Source organism: Oncorhynchus kisutch, linkage group LG17 (assembly GCF_002021735.2).
Source record: "Oncorhynchus kisutch isolate 150728-3 linkage group LG17, Okis_V2, whole genome shotgun sequence".
Taxonomy (NCBI): Eukaryota; Metazoa; Chordata; class Actinopteri; order Salmoniformes; family Salmonidae; genus Oncorhynchus; species Oncorhynchus kisutch.
Genome location: NC_034190.2, coordinates 80150487 through 80172799, shown reverse-complemented (window position 1 = coordinate 80172799; position 22313 = coordinate 80150487). Strand labels below are relative to the sequence as shown.

Below are 22313 nucleotides of genomic sequence, written 5' to 3'. Positions count from 1 at the left end.
TCCACAATCATCTCCTTAGTTTTGTTGACGTTGAGTGTGAGGTTATTTTCCTGACACCACACTCCGAGGGCCCTCACCTCCTCCCTGTAGGCCGTCTCGTCGTTGTTGGTAATCAAGCCTACCACTGTTGTGTCGTCCGCAAACTTGATGATTGAGTTGGAGGCGTGCGTGGCCACGCAGTCGTGGGTGAACAGGGAGTACAGGAGAGGGCTCAGAACGCACCCTTGTGGGGCCCCAGTGTTGAGGATCAGCGGGGAGGAGATGTTGTTGCCTACCCTCACCACTTGGGGGCGGCCCGTCAGGAAGTCCAGTACCCAGTTGCACAGGGCGGGGTCGAGACCCAGGGTCTCAAGCTTGATGACGAGCTTGGAGGGTACTATGGTGTTGAATGCCGAGCTGTAGTCGATGAACAGCATTCTCACATAGGTATTCCTCTTGTCCAGATGGGTTAGGGCAGTGTGCAGTGTGGTTGAGATTGCATCGTCTGTGGACCTATTTGGGCGGTAAGCAAATTGGAGTGGGTCAAGGGTGTCAGGTAGGGTGGAGGTGATATGGTCCTTGACTAGTCTCTCAAAGCACTTCATGATGACGGATGTGAGTGCTACGGGGCGGTAGTCGTTTAGCTCAGTTACCTTAGCTTTCTTGGGAACAGGAACAATGGTGGCCCTCTTGAAGCATGTGGGAACAGCAGACTGGTATAGGGATTGGTTGAATATGTCCGTAAACACACCGGCCAGCTGGTCTGCACATGCTCTGAGGGCGCGGCTGGGGATGCCGTCTGGGCCTGCAGCCTTGCGAGGGTTAACACGTTTAAATGTCTTACTCACTTCGGCTGCAGTGAAGGAGAGACCGCATGTTTTCGTTGCAGGCCGTGTGAGTGGCACTGTATTGTCCTCAAAGCGGGCAAAAAAGTTGTTTAGTCTGCCTGGGAGCAAGACATCCTGGTCCGTGACTGGGCTGGGTTTCTTCCTGTAGTCCGTGATTGACTGTAGACCCTGCCACATGCCTCTTGTGTCTGAGCCGTTGAATTGAGATTCTACTTTGTCTCTGTACTGGCGCTTAGCTTGTTTGATAGCCTTGCGGAGGGAATAGCTGCGCTGTTTGTATTCAGTCATGTTACCAGACACCTTGCCCTGTTAACCATTTACCATTCACTGTTAACCATTTACCATTTGCTGTTAACCATTTGCCAATTTCTGTTTACCGTTTCCAATTTTGAAAGAACCATTTTAACATTGTAATTTCAATGTGGCAGAAATCATGTGCCCTGATATGAAGATATACATGTATTTATTCAGTTGAGCATTTAAACATTGCATTTTCCAACTGGCACAGATCATCCTCTATAGATCTAGGACCAGCAGGATAGTAAACCTCTGTCCTGAGTAGCAGAGGCATTGCTGGTTCTGTCCACTGGAGGGTACTGTTGACCATATTTTTTTTACTAGGCTTTATACATTAGTCCCACATAACACTCACATGATGACCAAAATGGCTCCGTGCCCATGTGAGTTTGTCTATCCCCATCAGACGCGGTCAGGACATGCAGGTTCAAATATCAATTCCCGTTCTGAACCAACTGCCAGTGGTGGAAAATGTAGTCAAAGTCAAACTGTAGTAAAAGTAAAGATGCCTTCATAAAAAATGACTCAAGTAAAAGTGAAAGTCACTCAGTACAATTCTACTTGAGTAAAAGTATTTGGTTTAAAATATACTTAAGTATCAAAAGTAAATGTAATCGCTAAAATATACTTAAGTATCAAAATAATTTCAAATTCCGTATATTAAGTAAACCAGAGGGCACCATTTTCTTGTTTTTTATTTTATTTACAGATAGCCAGGGTCACACTGACAACTCAGACATCATTTACAAACTAAACATGTGTTTAGTGAGTCTGTCAGATTAGAGTCAGTAGGGATGACCAGGGATGTTCTCTTGATAAGTACGAGAATTGGAAAAAGAATGTCTGTCCTGCTAAGCATTCAAAATGTAACGAGTACATTTGGGTGTCAGGGAAAATGTATGGAGTAAAAAGTAATTATTTTCTTTAGGAATTTAGTGAAGTAAAAGTAAAAGTTGTCAAAAATATAAAGAGTAAATTAAATTACGGAAAAAAAAACGACTTATGTAGTACTTTAATGTATTTTTACTTAAGTATGTTACACCAATGCCAACAACTATATATTCATTTGGGGACAGGTCAAAACACATATGAAATACTCATGAACATTTAGCTAGCTAGCTTGCTTGCTAATTTGTCCTGGGATATAAACATTGGGTTGTTATTTTACCTGAAATGTACATGGTCATTTTTGTTGTTGTTGCTGGATCTTTGTAGAATGTTGACCAGTTGTGGACACAAAACCGTGTGTTCTCTGATCCAACAATTAAATGACAGATAAAAGGAGAACCCTCGTTTCTAGTAATCTCTCCTCTTTAAGTCTTCTTCTTCTGTGGATTGCATATGGCGGTTGACAACCCACTTTAAGTTCTATTTTAGAACCAAATTCTATTTTTTAGAGACAATTGACACTTACATGCAACTTCTGCTATCAGCATAAGAAGATGACATTGAAAAGACAGGTCTAGAAGCACAAATGTTGCTTTGTGGTCTGATTGTGTTCAGATCTGGCTGACTTCTTCAGGTGTTTGGATTTCTCCTCAGTCTGGACGCAAATCAGGCTACTGAAATCACATACAGTGGGCGAAGTCCTCAGCATTCCTCACACTAGTCTCCAGAAAACGTGTGTTTTGTGACCCAGGGGCACCTCATAAATGTCTTATATTTAGAAATAAAAATGTTTTGTTTGGCTAGCGTTATGCTAACTCGTTTGCGATCCCTTTAGCGTTGCTTGCTAGCTTGCTGGCTAGCTACAGAGGTTAGCTGGCTAATTCTCCTAAAGTAGTTAGCTACCGTCATCAGTTGTTGTGTTATTATCATATTTTGCCTATTCCACCGTTTGTAGAATAAAAACTGGCATTTGAATATAGAGCAGGGACAGGAAATCCAGACACATTCATGTAGGTGTAGATGCATGACCGTTCGGAATTCCATGGTCAGAACTCGATGATAAATTCTAAAGCTGCATGAACTGTCAAGTCTAGACACGGGCCTATGTCGGCCTTCCCTCGTCTGCGGTGGAAGGTGGCCAAGCAACAGCTGTGTTTGTCAGACATCCAGAAAATCAATCTTCTCACAAAAACGTCTGTAAAAACGTCTGGTTGGCCTAATATGACGACTTAAGGGAAAGATTTGATTCTTACAAATGCCATTGTGTTCTCCACAAGTGTCACGGGACCAGTCTGAAGGTAGCTGTTCCCGGTTTTAAAATGAATGGATGTATAGAGGTACAGTGGGAAGACAAAGTATCTGAACCCTTTAAAATTACCTGGATTTCTGCATAAATTGGTCATAATATTTTATCTGATCTTCATCTAAATCACAACAACAGACAATCACAGTCTGCTTAAACTAATAACACACAGACAATTATAATTGTTCATGTCTTTATTGAACACACCGTGTAAACATTCACAGTGCAGGGTGGGAAAAGTATGTGAACCCTTGGATTTAATAACTGGTTGACCCTCCTTTGGCAGCAATAACCTCAACCAAATGTTTTCTGTAGTTGCGGATCAGACCTGCACAGCGGTCAGGAGGAATTTTGGACCATTCCTCTTTACAAAACTGTTTCAGTTCCACAATATTCTTGGGATGTCTGGTGTGATCCGCTCTCTTGAGGTCGTGCCACAGCATCTGAATCGGGTTGAGGTCAGGACTGACTGGGCTACTCCAGAAGGTCAGGACTCTGACTGGGCCACTCCAGAAGGTCAGGACTCTGACTGGGCTACTCCAGAGAGCATATTTTCTTCTGTTCAAGCCATTCTGTTGTTGATTTACTTCTGTCTTTTGGGTCGTTGTCCTGTTGCATCAATTAACTTCTGTGGAGCTTCAATTGGCGGACAGATAGCCTTACATTCTCCTGTAAAATGTCTTGATAAACTTGGGAATGTCTTTTTCGGTCGATGATAGCAAGCTGTCCAGGCCCTGAGGCAGCAAAGCATCCCCAAACCATGATGCTCCCTCCACCATACTTTACAGTTGGGATGAGGTTTTGATGTTGGTGTGCTATGCCTTTTTTTCTCCACACAGTGTTGTGTGTTCCTTCCAAACAACACAACTTTAGTTTAATCTGTCCACAGAATATTTTGTCAGTAGCGCTGTGGAACATCCAGGTGCTCTTTTGCGAACTTCAGACATGCAGCAATGCTTTTTTTGGACAGCAGAGGCTTCTTCCATGATGTTCTCTCATGAACACCATTCTTGTTTAGTGTTTTACGTACTGTAGACTCATCAACAGAGATGTTAGCATCTTCCAGAGATTTCTGTAAGTCTTTAGCTGACACTCTAGGATTCTTCTTAACCTCATTCAGCATTCTGCGCTGTGCTCTTGCAGTCATCTTTACAGGACGGCCACTACTAGGGAGAGTAGCAACAGTAGTGAAATTTCTCCATTTAAAGACATTTTGTCTTTCCGTGGACTGATGAACATCAAGGCTTTTAGAGATACTTTGGTAACCCTTTCCAGCTTCATGCAAGGCAACAATTCATAATCTTAGGTCTTCTGACATCTATTTTGTTCGGGGCATGGTTCACATCAGGCAATACTTCTTGTGAACAGCAACTCAAAATTTGTGAGTGTTTTTTTTATGGGGCAGGGCAACTCTAACCAACATCTCCAATCTCATCTCATTGATTGGACTCCTGACTCCAATTAGCTTTTGGAGAAGTCATTAGTCTAGGGGGGTTCACATACTTTTCCCAACCTTCTCTGTGAATGTGTGAATTATGTATTCAATATAGACAAGAAAAATACAATAATTTGTGTGTTATTGGTTTATTAAACACACTGTGTTTATGTATTTTCGTGACATAGATGAAGTTCAGATCAAAATTTTATGACAAATCCAGGTAATTCGAAAGGGTTCACATACTTTTTCTTGCCACTGTAGTTTTGTGCTAACAAAATAAGGGCTTAAACTTGTGTCCAAAAAAACACATCAAAACCTTATTCCTTATGATTTATTTCTGGACTGTCTGTGCTGCCATTTATGAATGTGTTATTCAATGTGCTTCTATGGGCCCTAGTAGTAAAAGGCCTCATTCTACATTTTATCAAATCATTTTTTAAATATTTGTTTTTACACCTACAGGGGTCCTAGAATTCTAATCTGAATAACTAAATGATGGATGGAATCTTAAAACAATTCCATATGTTAGTTTAGTTGAACAGTAAATGTATCGTTGTCATTTTGGTTACATTTATGTAACTGCATTTATATTAAATTATGAAAGTATCATCAATTAATATAATATTGTATTTACAATGTACTAATAAAACTAACGGTTTATTTTTATTTTCTTGTTTTTGGGAAAACGTAAACTTCACCGTCATCGACGGAGCTGTAGTGGAGCAGGTTGAGAGCTTAAAGTTCCTTGGTGTTCACATCACCAACAAACTAGAATGATTCAAACACACCAAGACAGTCGTGAAGAGGGCTATTCCCCCTCAGGAAACTAAAAGGATTTGGCATGGGTCCTCAGATCCTCAAAAGGTTTTCAGCTGCAACATCGAGAACATCCTGACTGGTTGCATCACTGCCTGGTATGGCAATTGCTCGGCCACCGACCGCAAGGAACTACAGAGGGTAATGCGTATGGCCCAATACATCACTGTGGCTAAACTGCCACTAATTTATGTAACTGCATTTATTAATCACAGTCATTTACCGTTCTCATTCTCAGAGTGGAAACGTTGTTTGCAGAGTTCACAACTTGCTACACTTTGGGAGAAACACGATTTTTGGTTTATGCCATAACCATCCAATCAAATCAAATGTATTTATATAGCCCTTCGTACATCAGCTGATATCTCAAAGTGCTGTACAGAAACCCAGCCTAAAACCCCAAACAGCAAGCAATGCAGGTGTAGAAGCACGGTGGCTGGTAACATCAGCTGATATCTCAAAGTGCTGTACAGAAACCCAGCCTAAAACCCCAAACAGCAAGCAATGCAGGTGTAGAAGCACGGTGGCTGGTAACATCAGCTGATATCTCAAAGTGCTGTACAGAAACCCAGACTAAAACCCCAAACAGCAAGCAATGCAGGTGTAGAAGCACGGTGGCTGGTAACATCAGGTGTAGAAGCACGGTGGCTGGTAACATCAGGTGTAGAAGCACGGTGGCTGGTAACATCAGGTGTAGAAGCACGGTGGCTGGTAACATCAGGTGTAGAAGCACGGTGGCTGGTAACATCAGGTGTAGAAGCACGGTGGCTGGTAACATCAGGTGTAGAAGCACGGTGGCTGGTAACATCAGGTGTAGAAGCACGGTGGCTGGTAACATCAGGTGTAGAAGCACGGTGGCTGGTAACATCAGGTGTAGAAGCACGGTGGCTGGTAACATCAGGTGTAGAAGCACGGTGGCTGGTAACATCAGGTGTAGAAGCACGGTGGCTGGTAACATCAGGTGTAGAAGCACGGTGGCTGGTAACATCAGGTGTAGAAGCACGGTGGCTGGTAACATCAGGTGTAGAAGCACGGTGGCTGGTAACATCAGGTGTAGAAGCACGGTGGCTGGTAACATCAGGTGTAGAAGCACGGTGGCTGGTAACATCAGGTGTAGAAGCACGGTGGCTGGTAACATCAGGTGTAGAAGCACGGTGGCTGGTAACATCAGGTGTAGAAGCACGGTGGCTGGTAACATCAGGTGTAGAAGCACGGTGGCTGGTAACATCAGGTGTAGAAGCACGGTGGCTGGTAACATCAGGTGTAGAAGCACGGTGGCTGGTAACATCAGGTGTAGAAGCACGGTGGCTGGTAACATCAGGTGTAGAAGCACGGTGGCTGGTAACATCAGGTGTAGAAGCACGGTGGCTGGTAACATCAGGTGTAGAAGCACGGTGGCTGGTAACATCAGGTGTAGAAGCACGGTGGCTGGTAACATCAGGTGTAGAAGCACGGTGGCTGGTAACATCAGGTGTAGAAGCACGGTGGCTGGTAACATCAGGTGTAGAAGCACGGTGGCTGGTAACATCAGGTGTAGAAGCACGGTGGCTGGTAACATCAGGTGTAGAAGCACGGTGGCTGGTAACATCAGGTGTAGAAGCACGGTGGCTGGTAACATCAGGTGTAGAAGCACGGTGGCTGGTAACATCAGGTGTAGAAGCACGGTGGCTGGTAACATCAGGTGTAGAAGCACGGTGGCTGGTAACATCAGGTGTAGAAGCACGGTGGCTGGTAACATCAGGTGTAGAAGCACGGTGGCTGGTAACATCAGGTGTAGAAGCACGGTGGCTGGTAACATCAGGTGTAGAAGCACGGTGGCTGGTAACATCAGGTGTAGAAGCACGGTGGCTGGTAACATCAGGTGTAGAAGCACGGTGGCTGGTAACATCAGGTGTAGAAGCACGGTGGCTGGTAACATCAGGTGTAGAAGCACGGTGGCTGGTAACATCAGGTGTAGAAGCACGGTGGCTGGTAACATCAGGTGTAGAAGCATAATTTACAAGTTTTATATAAATAAATGTTTGTTGTGCTCCATGTGAACAAAGAGCACGTGTCTGTTTGTTCTGTCCTGTTAATGTTGAGGGAGCCTGAGCACACATAGAAGTACTTTCTTCTCCGCAGAATGTAGGAAAGTCAACTGTTTTTTTTTAGTATCCATTGCGAATGATAATATAGCCTATTAAAACTATAGTTCCTCACTGTAAGTTATTTAAAAAATATATTTCCTACAATCTCCCCCTCAATAACCAACTAGCCTCGGTGTGAAAGAGCAAAATATAATGATCTGACGATCCCATATAACCAGTGGAAATTTCTTCAAATACCTGAACACTTTTTCCCTTGTGCAAAAAGAGCTGTCTGTCCCGAGCTCAATGGCGCGTTGATAAGTTAGTTTATAAGGCTAGCTGATAAGGCTAGTTGATAAGATGTTGATAAGGCTAGTTGATGAGGCTAGTTGATGAGGCTAGTTGATAAGATGTTGATAAGTTAGCTGATAAGGCTAGTTGATAAGGCTAGTTGATAAGGCTAGTTGATAAGATGTTGATAAGGCTAGTTGATGAGGCTAGTTGATAAGATGTTGATAAGTTAGCTGATAAGGCTAGTTGATAAGGCTAGTTGATAAGGCTAGTTGATAAAGCTAGTTGATGAGGCTAGTTGATAAGGCTAGTTGATAAGGCTAGTTGATAAGATGTTGATAAGGCTAGTTGATAAGATGTTGATAAGGCTAGTTGATGAGGCAAGTTGATAAGATGTTGATAAGTTAGCTGATAAGGCTAGTTGATAAGGCTAGTTGATAAGGCTAGTTGATAAAGCTAGTTGATGAGGCTAGTTGATAAGGCTAGTTGATAAGGCTAGTTGATAAGGCTAGTTGATAAGATGTTGATAAGGCTAGTTGATAATGCTAGTTGATAAGATGTTGATAAGGCTAGTTGATAAGGCTAGTTGATAAGATGTTGATAAGGCTAGTTGATAAGGCTAGTTGATAAGATGTTGATATGGCTAGTTGATAAGGCTAGTTGATAAGGCTAGTTGATAAGGCTAGTTGATGAGGCTAGTTGATAAGATGTTGATAAGGCTAGTTGATAAGATGTTGATAAGGCTAGTTGATAAGATGTTGATAAGGCTAGTAGATAAGGCTAGTTGATAAGGCTAGTTGATAAGGCTAGTTGATAAGATGTTGATAAGGCTAGTTGATAAGGCTAGTTGATAAGGCTAGTTGATAAGGCTAGTTGATAAGATGTTGATAAGGCTAGTTGATAAGATGTTGATAAGGCTAGTTGATAAGGCTAGTTGATAAGGCTAGTTGATAAGGCTAGTTGATAAGGCTAGTTGATAAGGCTAGTTGATAAGATGTTGATAAGGCTAGTTGATAAGATGTTGATAAGGCTAGTTGATAAGGCTAGTTGATAAGGCTAGTTGATAAGATGTTGATAAGGCTAGTTGATAAGGCTAGTTGATAAGGCTAGTTGATAAGATGTTGATAAGGCTAGTTGATAAGATGTTGATAAGGCTAGTTGATAAGGCTAGTTGATGAGGCTAGTTGATAAGATGTTGCAAGTTCCCTGGCGAAAGCTCCCGGACAGACACGATTGATTGATTTGATACAAATGTTGCATTTCACTATAATGATTAGCTCAAGACAGATAGAAGGGGAGGCAGAGAGGCTGAGAAGAGAGTTCATTGTGATTGAAAGAAACTGAGTTTATCATCATATTTCTACTGTTTTTATTTGTCAGCATTATGTAGGCCTATTTTTTCTTTACATAGTTAGCTATTAAAATTATAGGCCTACTGCTGGAATGGTCTATAGGATATGAGTTCCTATAGGATATGCGCTCATTTCTTTAGCTGCCAATGATCACAGTGAATCAGAGCGTTGGGCCAGTAACCGAAAGGTTGCTGGATCGAATCCCAGAGCTGATAAGGTAAAAAAATATGTTGTTCTGCCCCAGAGCAAGGCAGTTAACCCACTGTTCCCCTGAGCACCGAAGACGTGGATGCTGATCAAGGCAGCCCCCCACACCTTTCTGATTCAGAAGGGTTGGGTTAAATGCGGAAGACACATTTCAGTTGACGAGGTATCCCCATTTCCATATAACAGAGGCTGGTGCCTCTGTATATTAAATTATGAAAGTATCATCAGTATTTACAATGTACTAATAAAACGAACGGTTTATTTTTATTTTCTTGTTTTTGTGAAAACGTAAACTTCACCGTCATCGACGGAGCTGTAGTGGAGCAGGTTGAGAGCTTAAAGTTCCTTGGTGTTCACATCACCAACAAACTAGAATGATTCAAACACACCAAGACAGTCGTGAAGAGGGCTATTCCCCCTCAGGAAACTAAAAAGATTTGGCATGGGTCCTCAGATCCTCAAAAGGTTTTCAGCTGCAACATCGAGAACATCCTGACTGGTTGCATCACCGCAAGGAACTACAGAGGGTAATGCGTATGGCCCAATACATCACTGTGGCTAAACTGCCTGCCATCCAGGACCTCTACACCATGCAGTGCAGAGGAAGGCCCTAAAAATTGTCAAAGACCCCAGCCACCCCTCTCTACTACCGCATGGCAAAACAGTACCGGAGTGCCAAGTCTAGGACAAAAAAGCTTCTCAACAGTTTTTACCCCCAAGCCATAAGACTCCTGAACAGGTAATCAAATGGCTCCCTGGACTATTTGTATTTAGAATTGTTGCTTAATTATAATTATAAAAGCACATGTTTTACTCCAGCAGCAACCAGCTGAGGATCTGCAGGAGAAATCCCTTTCAAAATATGCTGTGCTTGTGTGATAGTTGTGTTGGATAAATAAGATACATTACAACTAACGAAAATACACACAGGCCAATTTAATTCCACACAATAATGCAAATTAACCTATAAACCGATACGCGCGAGATTCAAATGTATTTACATCCACTGGTATTTTCATTTTTTATATATATATATATATTTCTCCCGGTCATTTTGACCAGAAACAGTTTTATTTATCAGCTTTTCATTTAAAAAAAAACAGCAATTGTCGGCTAATGGAAACCATGGGCCAGAGCTATATAATGTTTCTACAGTATTTAGCTATGCCTTGTGCTAGTATCGTGTGACTCCAATGTGACATGCCAGTAAACTCTGTACATTTACACCAGGGGAGAATGACTGCCCCCTCTCATTGAAGCAAGTTCAAGGCCGACCGCGGTCCTGCAGAAAACATGATCGGGAATGGGGATATGGCAATCTTCGTGGTGAATCTTCACTTGAAACGATTATTTAAAAAATTGCACACAGAAAAGTTAAGGATCATTTAGTTGCCGTCGGCGTTCAACTTAAGTTACTCAATTAGAGGGGGCAGCACTGAGAATTCACATCCTGGAGAACTTCAAACTGCGCGTATTATGTCTCCATGAGATGCCATCTTAACCGATTTAATTAGGCTTTAATGCGCTATTGAGTCTTCAAATAGAAATGAATGGTGTTAAGTGATTGATGTCTTTGTACTTAAATGTTACCCAGAAACGATTTGATATTGAGATAAAAACGGCTACATTGGACATTTAATATTGTAACAAAGCTATGTTGTGTTATTAAAAACAACTACTTTTTGCGTTTGTGAACAATGTTGAAGTTACTACATCACATTGGAGAATTGTTCCGTTAGTAAACAGCCTTATAAATAAATCAAATGATTAACACGTAGCTAGATATATCTGGTTCCACTAAGCAACGTGGTCCATCACTCCTAACGTCTCTCATCTCCTTACCTTGAATAATTCAACATATCACACCATTACTGGCACGGTTTGATTCCAACATCTTAGGAGACACACCAACTCTTAAACAAGTAGGATCTGTCTGCTGCTACAGAGCACTGATCTTCTCACGGACTTCAAGGCAAAGTAAAACAAAGACAATGACCTGAGCGCTCAGTGGGTCTTGTATTAGAAAATATTTGTTTTGTGGACTTAAATCTTTCTTTTATATATTCCATTATAATTGTATATGACAAGTTCATCTGGATCCTTGGAAGTGTCTGGCAGACGACCAAGCGGAGCGTTCACTGAAAACAAGTTGGCATTGAAGAGAAACTCAAACCGACAGTAACTGACAGTAAGCCCTGAGAAGTATCTCACCTGAAAGCTTCATGCTCATACTCTCTGCTGACTCAAAACGGGTGACTTTCTGGTGACTCGAGAAGAGTTATCTGCGCATCTTCCACGTCTTCACCCTCACCACCCTCTATTTCCTCGTCAACAAGATGTCAACAACAGAGAAAGTTGAGACCAAATCAAAAAGTGAGAAAATGCTCCCTGCACAGGAGGCGGCCAAAATCTATCACACCAACTACGTCAGGAACGCGCGAGCCGTCGGTGTCCTGTGGGCGATATTTACCATCTGCTTTTCCATCATAGAAATGGTGGTGTTCATCCAACCGTACTGGATCGGGGACAGCGTCAACACCCCGCAGGCCGGATACTTCGGCCTGTTTCACTACTGTATCGGCAACGCGCTGACCTCGGAGCTCATCTGTAAAGGCAAGGCACTTAAAGGGCCAATCTGCAATTGCTACATCCATTTTTGGACATAAAAATAAGTGATATGAACCCGTTGATTCTTGAAGAATATAACTTATGAGCTTAGTTAAACTTAGTTAAACTATTGTACCTCATCAGAACCCAAACTATAAGATTGTTTTACTCCAAATGTTTGTAATCAAAGTACATGTAATCAATCACTGTACAGCCTCAAGGTTTGGTTACAAATATTATTTTGATATCATGGATGGTCAGTCCTTGCATCCATAGCTCTGTCTATACATTTGAGAGTGGTAAAATTTCTCCAGCCCCGTCCCTCTGATTTTTACCGAAAGGAGTCACTTTGTATTTGTTTGAACAGCAGATTGCCCCTTTAAAGAGTCACTTTGTATTTGTTTCAACAGCAGATTGCCCCTTTAAAGAGTCACTAAACACAATAACTATATTTTAGTATTTTGTTAATTAGTCCACAGTTGACACAATGTCAGCAGTTCATTCTTCAGTACAGAGTATCTGTGATGAGAATGAAAAAACGCATCCCCTTGAACCATTGTTATAATCACTAAACTGCTTAATGGGCTGCCCTCTGCTCCAGCCTCTCCAACCCACAGAGATCTTATACTAATAATATGATGTAATCTTCTGCTCCAGCCTCTCCAACCCACAGAGATCTTATACTAATAATACGATGTCATCTTCTGCTCCAGCTTCTCCAACCCACAGAGATCCTATACTAATAATATGATGTCATCTTCTGCTCCAGCTTCTCCAACCCACAGAGATCCTATACTAATAATATGATGTCATCTTCTGCTCCAGCCTCTCCAACCCACAGAGATCCTATACTAATAATATGATGTCATCTTCTGCTCCAGCCTCTCCAACCCACAGAGATCCTATACTAATAATACGATGTCATCTTCTGCTCCAGCCTCTCAAACCCACAGAGATCCTATACTAATAATACGATGTCATCTTCTGCTCCAGCCTCTCCAAACCACAGAGATCCTATACTAATAATATGATGTCATCTTCTGCTCCAGCCTCTCCAACCCACGGAGATCCTATACTAATAATATGATGTCAACTTCTGCTCCAGCCTCTCCAACCCACAGAGTACTAATAACATGTCATCTTCTGCTCCAGCCTCTCCAACCCACAGAGATCCTATACTAATAATATGATGTCATCTTCTGCTCCAGCCTCTCCAACCCACAGAGATCCTATACTAATAATATGATGTCATCTTCTGCTCCAGCCTCTCCAACCCACAGAGATCCTATACTAATAATATGACGTCATCTTCTGCTCCAGCCTCTCCAACCCACAGAGATCCTATACTAATAATATGATGTCATCTTCTGCTCCAGCCTCTCCAACCCACAGAGATCCTATACTAATAATATGATGTCATCTTCTGCTCCATCCTCTCCAACCCACAGAGATCCTATACTAATAATATGATGTCATCTTCTGCTCCAGCCTCTCCAACCCACGGAGATCCTATACTAATAATATGATGTCAACTTCTGCTCCAGCCTTTCCAACCCACAGAGTACTAATAACATGTCATCTTCTGCTCCAGCCTCTCCAACCCACGGAGATCCTATACTAATAATATGATGTCAACTTCTGCTCCAGCCTCTCCAACCCACGGAGATCCTATACTAATAATATGATGTCATCTTCTGCTCCAGCCTCTCCAACCCACGGAGATCCTATACTAATAATATGATGTCAACTTCTGCTCCAGCCTCTCCAACCCACAGAGTACTAATAACATGTCATCTTCTGCTCCAGCCTCTCCAACCCACAGAGATCTTATACTAATAATATGATGTCATCTTCTGCTCCAGCCTCTCCAACCCACAGAGATCTTATACTAATAATATGATGTCATCTTCTGCTCCAGCCTCTCCAACCCACAGAGATCCTATACTAATAATATGATGTCATCTTCTGCTCCAGCCTCTCCAACCCACAGAGATCCTATACTAATAATATGATGTCATCTTCTGCTCCAGCCTCTCCAACCCACAGAGATCCTATACTAATAATATGATGTCATCTTCTGCTCCAGCCTCTCCAACCCACAGAGATCCTATACTAATAATATGATGTCATCTTCTGCTCCAGCATCTCCAACCCACAGAGATCCTATACTAATAATATGATGTCATCTTCTGCTCCAGCCTCTCCAACCCACAGAGATCCTATACTAATAATATGATGTCATCTTCTGCTCCAGCCTCTCCAACCCACAGAGATCCTATACTAATAATATGATGTCATCTTCTGCTCCAGCCTCTCCAACCCACAGAGATCTTATACTAATAATATGATGTCATCTTCTGCTCCTACCTCTCTGTATGTGTAGCCTATTCTATGTGTAGCCTATTCTATGTGTAGCCTATTCTATGTGTAGCCTATTCTGTGTGTCTTTCGGAGGAGTTTGAATAACGCAGAAGACAGAAGAAGATTTTTCATTGGACATCAGAGATCATTGCAGTAATCTTCTTCTTCTCTTCCTCCTCCTTCATAAAGGAAGTGCCTTGGACTTTGCTTCCATCCCGTCCCCAGCCTTTAGGACAGCCCTCTTCTTTGTGGGTACATCCATGCTGCTCATAGTGGGCTGTATGGTCTGTTTCACACTGTTCTGGTTTTGCAACACCGGGAGCGTCTACAAGATCTGTGGGTGGATGCAGTTTGCATCAGGTGAGATTAGAAGGCATTCTCTAACCTAACTAACTTGTACATTTTAATGTATAGTGTCCTGTGTTTGGTGAGACAACATGTACATCCAGGAGTGGACCTAGGGGAGATTGGGGGGGAGGTTCAAAATGCCCTTGCTGGTCCACCTCTTTATCCAGCCTTTAGGCAACCTTGGCTCACAAACAGTCATACGGCATGTACAGTCATACCAGCCTCTGGTTGTAGTTGTCATCCCCGTTGTCCAGGAGAGTTGACAAACCTATCGTGTACAGTCATGTGACTCCCCAGTGACATCTCCTCTTTCAGAGGTGGCTTGGGTCCAGTGCTATTGTCAGCAGGTGACAACAACACTGTGGACGCCAGCCCAAAGGGTTTCTGTTTGAGTCCAGATTCTGACACCTACGTTCAAGCCTACCTTCAGGGGGTAGATGGATTACATGGAACATGATACATGTGATGTTTTGTCTCTTAGTGCAAGTCTATATCTGTATGAAAGCCTCCATACATACTCAGGTTTTACAACTGACGTACAAGGCTTTTGACACAACAGTTATGATTGTTTTCATACGTTTAGAAATAAAAACACTTGATGTCCAGCTTGATAATAGTCATCCAGAAGTGATGGATAGAAAATTACACTATTTATAACGAATTTTGACTGTGAATATTTTTAAGTGCGGCCCTCCGGCACACGGTGAAAATGAGTTTGGCACACCCTAACCCTAATGGTAATGTCTGTCTGTCCCTCCCTCCCTCCCTCCCTCCCTCCCCAGCCATCCTGATGGTGATGGGCTGTATGATCTACCCTGACGGCTGGGATGCCCCAGAGGTGAAGAGGATGTGTGGCGAGAGGACAGACAAGTACACCCTGGGGAACTGTACAGTGAGGTGGGCCTACATCCTGGCTATGATCTGTGTCTTGGACTCTCTCATCCTTGCCTTCCTGGCCTTTACACTGGGTAACAGACAGGACAAACTGCTGCCGGATGACTTCGAAGTGGAGGGGCAAGGTGAGAGAATAAAATGAGGTGATATTTGTTGTGCGAAGTTAATTTTTGGAGCATGGAGGGATACAGCAGAGTAAATGGCTTGGAGTGTGGGACACTGGGATTATCTCAAGACATCTCCCTACTTTTTAATTTATTTATCTAATTTTCATTCATCCTGTTTCCATTCCAGAAAAGCAATAAGGTACTGGAGTATGAAGAGATGGAAGAACATCATTCTGGCGCTCATGACTATCAGGCCAGGGATACAGCAAGGCCTCCACGGATAGTGTTTTTACAATATACACAAAGGTGTCCTTTCCTCCAAAAACATGTTTTTTGGCTCATTATGCGAAAGGTTTGGCTCATTATGCGAAAGGTTTGGCTCATTATGCGAAAGGGCAGTTCTTTAGACTGTCCTGTCCCCAATGACACCCTGTTTTCATTTGGGGTTTTGCCCTCTTTTCAGCTTTGGTAATTAAAGTTTGATTTTAATATTTTGGATGAATTAAATGTTTTCTGTGAAGAATAAGTGTACAATCCGTCAATACACATTTTACTTTCTGAATGAAATTCTAAAGTTTTCTGTTCCTTGGTAAGTTCATTGTACTTCTCAGTAAAAACTTTTCCCATCAACAGTAGTTGAGCAAAGAATCAAGCTAGACAAGAGGCTGAACTCATAGTATGAAGACATTTTGTTTTAGTGCACAGTGTGGGGTGGTATACAATTTTATAGTGTCTTAAATTGACATTTCAAATATGTGTGATTAACCCTGACGGGCAAAATGGAGCTTGATGTACAGTTGAAGTGGGAAGTTTACATACATCTTAGCCAAATACATTTAAACTCAGTTTTTCACAATTCCTGACATTTAATCCTGGTAAAAATTCCCTGTCTTAGGTCAGTTAGGATCACAACTTTATTTTAAGAATGTGAAATGTCAGAATAATAGTAGAGAATGATTTATTCCCAGTGGGTCAGACGTTTACATACACTCAATTAGTATTAGGTAAATTGCCTTTAAATTGTTTAACTTGTGTAAACCGGTTTGTGTAGCCTTCCACAAGCTTCCCGCAATAAGTTGGGTAAATTTTGGCCCATTCCTCCTGACAGAGCTGGTGTCAGGTTGGTAAGCCTCCTTGCTCTCACACGCTTTTTCAGTTCTGCCCACAAATTTTCTATAGGATTAAGGTCAGGGCTTTGTGATGGCCACTCTTTTTATTTTTTTAACTAGGCAAGTCAGTTAAGAAACAAATTCTTATTTTCAATGACGGCCTAGGAACAGTGGGTTAACTGCCTTTTCAGGGGCAGAACGACAGATTTGTACCTTGTCAGCTTGGGGATTTGAACTTGCAACCTTCTGGTTACTAGTCCAACGCTCTAACCACTAGGCTACCCTGCCAACCCAAGTATGTTTGGGGTCATTGTTCATTGGGAAGACCCATTTGCATCCAAGCTTTAACTTTCTGACTGATGTCTTGAGATGTTGCTTCAATATATCCACATAATTTCCCACCCTCATGATGCCATCTATTTTGTGAAGTGCACTAGTCCCTCCTGCAGCAAGGCACCCCCACAATATGATGCTGCCACCCCCGTGCTTCACGGTTGGGATGGTGTTCTTGGGCGTTCAAGCCTCCCCCTTTTTCCTCCAAACATAATGATGGTCATTATGGCCAGTTCTATTTTTGTTTAATCTAACTAGAGGACATTTCTCCAAAAAGTACGATCTTTGTCCCCATGTGCAGTTGCAAACCGTAGTCTGCCTTTTTTATGGCAGTTTTGGAGCAGTGGCTTCTTCCTTGCTGAGCGGCCTTTCAGGTTATGTCGATATAGGACTCGTTTTACTGTGGATATAGATACTTTGTACCCGTTTCCTCCAGCATCTTCACAAGGTCCTTTGCTGTTGTTCTGGTATTTATTGGCACTTTTCGCACCACAGTACGTTCATCTCTAGGAGACAGACCTCATCTCCTTCCTGAGCGGTGTGACAGCTGCGTGGTCCCATGGTGTTTATACTTGCATAGTATTGTTTGTACAGATGAACATGGTACCTTCAGGCGTTTGGAAATTGCTCCCAAGGATGAACCAGACTTGTGGAGGTCTTGGCTGATTTATTTTGATTTTCCCATGATGTCAAGCAAAGGGTAATGGAGTTTGAAGGTAGGCTTTGAAATATATCCACAGGTACACCTCCAATTGACTCAAATTATGTAAATTTGTCTATCAGAAGCTTCTAAAGCCAAGACATCATTTTCTAAGCTGTTTAAAGGCACAGTCAACTTAATGTATGTAAACCTCTGACCCACTGGACTTGTGATAGTGAATTATAAGTGAAATAATCTGTCTGAACAGTAGATGTCCTAACCAACTTGCCAAAACGATAGTTTAACAAGAAATTTGTGGAGTGTTTGAAAATCGAGTTTTAATGACGACAACCTAAATGAATGTAAACTTCCGACAACAACTATAAATGCCCTTCTCTTCCAGTAGAATCCCAATAACTCAAAAATGTGAAAACATTTACTTAGGACATCACTACAGTATGGAAATGAAGAGGAACCCGAGGATATCATTTAGACGTGTAAAAAAATGTGCTTTGCATATTGCAGTGCCTCCCCCATCTCCAAACCCTGACCATTAGATCACATCTTACGGACAAATAAAAGACATTAACAGCTGACGGACGTTCACCCAACAGAGCTTTCACACTTCTTCCATATCCTTTATTGACACAGTACTACCCAGACATAGTAGTGTCCACCTTAAATGGCACCCTACATAGGGAAAAAGGGTGCCATTTCAGCCACACACTACAATTGATTAAAAACTGTACACAGCTGTAATATACAGAAAGGCAAATTCCTTGGTACAGTTATTTATATATACACACACACACACACACACACACACAGCCACACGTAATTTTATATATCTTTCCACAATCTCTCTTCTTTCGGGTGGTGTTCTTATGAACATATATTATTTAGTTAAACCCACAAAACCAGTCTCCCATTGGCTCAAAGTGAATATATGCAAAGTTGGTATTATAAACAGATTTTGAAAATGGTTTTTAACTGGCTGTCCTCCATTGTATTTATGGGGGGTGGAGACCTACAAATAGTTCAGTCAGAAAGGAGAGTAGAGTGCAACCTACGAGTCCGTTCATCTGCCCTATGTACAGCTTCCTAATACTACGCTTAACACAAAACAAAATGCCTTACGGATGAAGGAGTAACACAGAAGAACTCTTAAAAGTGAACACAGACAGACATCAATGATGTTTTATCAGAGGAGAGAAAACAAGTGGTATCAAGTTATTTAACAGAAACAGGATTACTAAAGTGAAGGGAAGTTCATTGATCTTGATTTTTTTTCCAGGTCTTGTGCCGGAATTAAACAAAACAAGATGGTGGTGAGAGAGTCACAATAACAACAATTACAAAGACAAGTCCTCATACAAGTGAGTAGTGTACGGAGCACAGAATTCTGGACCGCCAAAATGACCATAAACCAACGTTGCCTACAGTCTTATTGCCTACAATCAATACAAAGGAAAGAAACAAATACAAAACGTAGACGCTCCTTGATGATAATAAGAAGACAATGTAAGAAAACCAAACTAAAACAGAAATAAATAAGTCATCTCAGATATGGTTGAATTGGAAAGTGCTCTGTTGCAACAAGTCTCTTGTGAGGGGTTTAATTTGCATCGCAGTGACCAGAGACGACCACTAGAGGGAATACATCCAGGGGTGTATTTAGAAAAATGAAAAGCTCATTTGACTTTTCACTCATTTAGCAGACACTTAGTCGCTCTGGATAAACGTATCTGCTAAATGACAAAAAAATGTCAAACCGTGACATTGAAGATAGAAACTGAATGAATAAAGTGGACCCAATTCCCTATTCTATTTGACAGATGATCGTATCTCTGTTCAACACCATACATCTGAAGGTTCAGTAACTTTACATCCTCCTGAACATGGCCACATGGTTTTACATTGCAGTAGTTGGAAGGCTCCATTGGGGAGGGCAATCCAGGCCAAGGGGGTGCATTCAGCAGAACAAAACGTTCTGGAATGTTCTGATAGAGAAGTCTCTTAATGTAGAACATGAATGCCTCTATGACACGTAGAAAAGGGAATCATGTCACCTCTAGTCATGACAGTTATCTGCAACATTCCACAATGTTTGCCTACTGAACAGGCATCGGGGTATTTTGATTTGCAGTACTGGAGGCTGTCACTGGGGGGCGATCCAGGGGTGGCGCAGGCAGTCCGCGGCCGTGGCCCTCTTCTCTGGTACCAGCTCCAGCATGGGGAGGAGGAAGTCGGCGAAACAATCAGTCTCCTCTTTGGGCCACTCATACTTATCCTGCAGCACCTCTAGTAACCCCCATGGCTTCAGCTTGGTGATGTGCTTCAGGTCACCTAGGAAAGAGAGCATGGTTAGACACAGACAGCACAGTCAGTCTCAGAAAGAGAGGCGGGTTAGACACAGAGACAGCACAGTCAGTCTCAGAAAGAGAGCCGGGTTAGACACAGAGACAGCACAGTCAGTCTCAGAAAGAGAGCCGGGTTAGACACAGAGACAGCACAGTCAGTCTCAGAAAGAGAGCCGGGTTAGACACAGAGACAGCACAGTCAGTCTCAGAAAGAGAGCAGGGTTAGGTAGGTCAGTCAGACAGGGTTTCTCATCACACCACCATGACAGGGGGACATAACAATATAACATAACAATCACAATGACAAAACTCCCCACCATGACAGACACACACACAACACCCAAGACTCATTAAAACATTCTTTATTCTCTTGCTACACATAACATTTAAGACAGTCATTCAGCAGTAAATCTGTGATTGTGATTTAACAGAATACTATTGACCATAGAGGAACACCCAGAAAAACATTAAACATCACTATGAACAACACACACACCAAAGTTGACATTTACAACAATGGGGTGGACAGGTCTTCATTTAAAAAAACATTACCTTTCTTGGTGAAAAAATCCTTGGAATATTTCCCAGCCGTTATGAGTTTGCGTGGGACTTGCCCCAGCAGCTCAATGATCAATGCAATATGGTCTGACAAATAAGAGTAAGAAAAGAGAGGGGGGGGGGGGGATGGACGACACCAACAACATATTCATCAGACAGTGTTCCAGTCACAGGCCCACCCTGGGTGGAGGGGCGAGGGGGGGGGGGGTTGAGAGAGGGTCAGTCTTGACAGCACTTAGAAGAACCCACCATTACTTTTGTGGTGTACAATCCCTTTTAAACCAACTGAAAACGAAGTACAGGGGTCAATCAGTTTAAATTCAATTACTTTTTGACAGCTTATGTTTAGATTTAAACATGTTTGCCTATGAAAGAAGTGGTTAGAAAGTCACTTTTTGGACCCTAATGCCAAAACATTCAGGAGATAAAAAATATATATATATATTTTTTTTTAATTAAAAAGGTGTCATTTAACGACCATTAGCTATAAAAAAAAAGGGTAAACTCCATAATTATTTAGCCTATTTGCATATGTTGTAGTTTAGACCACATTCCACATAATCGGAGGTTGTGTTGTGCCCACCATCGGTTGAGAATTCAATTAGGTAGTTGCCATGACGCCCTGGCAGCAGTGTACTCTAGACAGAGAATGCCTGTAAGTTGTTACATATTTAGTTATTTTAAAAAGTGTATTTTAAACGTTTTTGGAACTAACATTTTAGTTTTTGATAAAAATTCGTTTTTATTGCAAATATCTGGTGGTTTTGAGTCATGGATTTGCAGATTGACTGACAGGTCAACTCCTTTTTGCCTTGGCTTGGTTGGAATCCTAAAAGGTTGCTTCCTAAAGGTTGCTTCCTAAAGGTTGCTTCCTAAAGGTTGCTTCCTAAAGGTTGCTTCCTAAAGGTTGCTTGTTGCTTCCTAAAGGTTGCTTAAGATTCAAACCTTCTCAAACAGCCCAATTCATTCTGTTAGAGGAGGTGCTCCCACAACAATGTCATTTGTACCACATAGAGGTTAAAGTATTGGATTCTTCACACACACACACCACACTAATCAAGCATTTAGCGACACCCGCAATAAGCATCTGCTAATCACATGTATGTGACCAATAAAATACAATTTGATCCCATTCCACTACATTTTCAAGCTGGTTTACCATTATATAAAAGCAAGCTTTGCTTTAGACTTACAAGACCATCATGTTTGATTGAGTGAGCTGTTTTTGTACTGTATTAACATGGTGCCTGACTAGTTCCTTTAAACCTTTATTTCGCAATGTCATTGAGAAACATATCCATTTCCATAAAACAACGTTGTTCAGTAGGTGCCCAACATTACATCAAGTGGTGGCCTGTTAAGATACAGTCCCTCATACAGAGGTCTATAGAGCCTGAGAACGTCTGTATTGTCTTAGCAATTGTTAAAAAACAAGCAACGGGGTAAAAAGAAAATGCTTTAAATTACAACCGTGATGACTGCATTAAAATACAGTAGCTTGCATTGGGCCT

General features: G+C 41.9%; 2 protein-coding genes across 2 annotated transcripts in view; one reads left to right on the top strand and one right to left on the bottom strand.

The window, feature by feature from the left end:
* Window positions 1-11129: 11129 nt before the first annotated feature.
* On the top strand, window positions 11130-16351 carry LOC109907700 (LHFPL tetraspan subfamily member 5 protein-like). Its single transcript, XM_020505819.2, has 4 exons — window positions 11130-12098; window positions 14643-14813; window positions 15584-15820; window positions 15990-16351. Exons 1-4 carry the CDS (start codon window positions 11822-11824, stop codon window positions 15998-16000), a joined length of 696 nt encoding a protein of 231 aa, XP_020361408.2. The 5' UTR covers window positions 11130-11821; the 3' UTR covers window positions 16001-16351.
* A 2131-nt stretch (window positions 16352-18482) lies between these two features.
* LOC109907091 (SRSF protein kinase 3) overlaps window positions 18483-22313 on the bottom strand; it is a 28554-nt gene continuing 24723 nt past the window's right edge. Inside the window, exons 14-15 of the mRNA XM_031794747.1 lie at window positions 20797-20889; window positions 18483-20230 (exon numbers count right to left, since the gene is read on the bottom strand). Coding sequence (XP_031650607.1) covers window positions 20043-20230; window positions 20797-20889 — 281 coding nt within the window. The 3' untranslated portion in view covers window positions 18483-20042. The remainder of the gene's footprint in view (window positions 20231-20796; window positions 20890-22313) is intronic.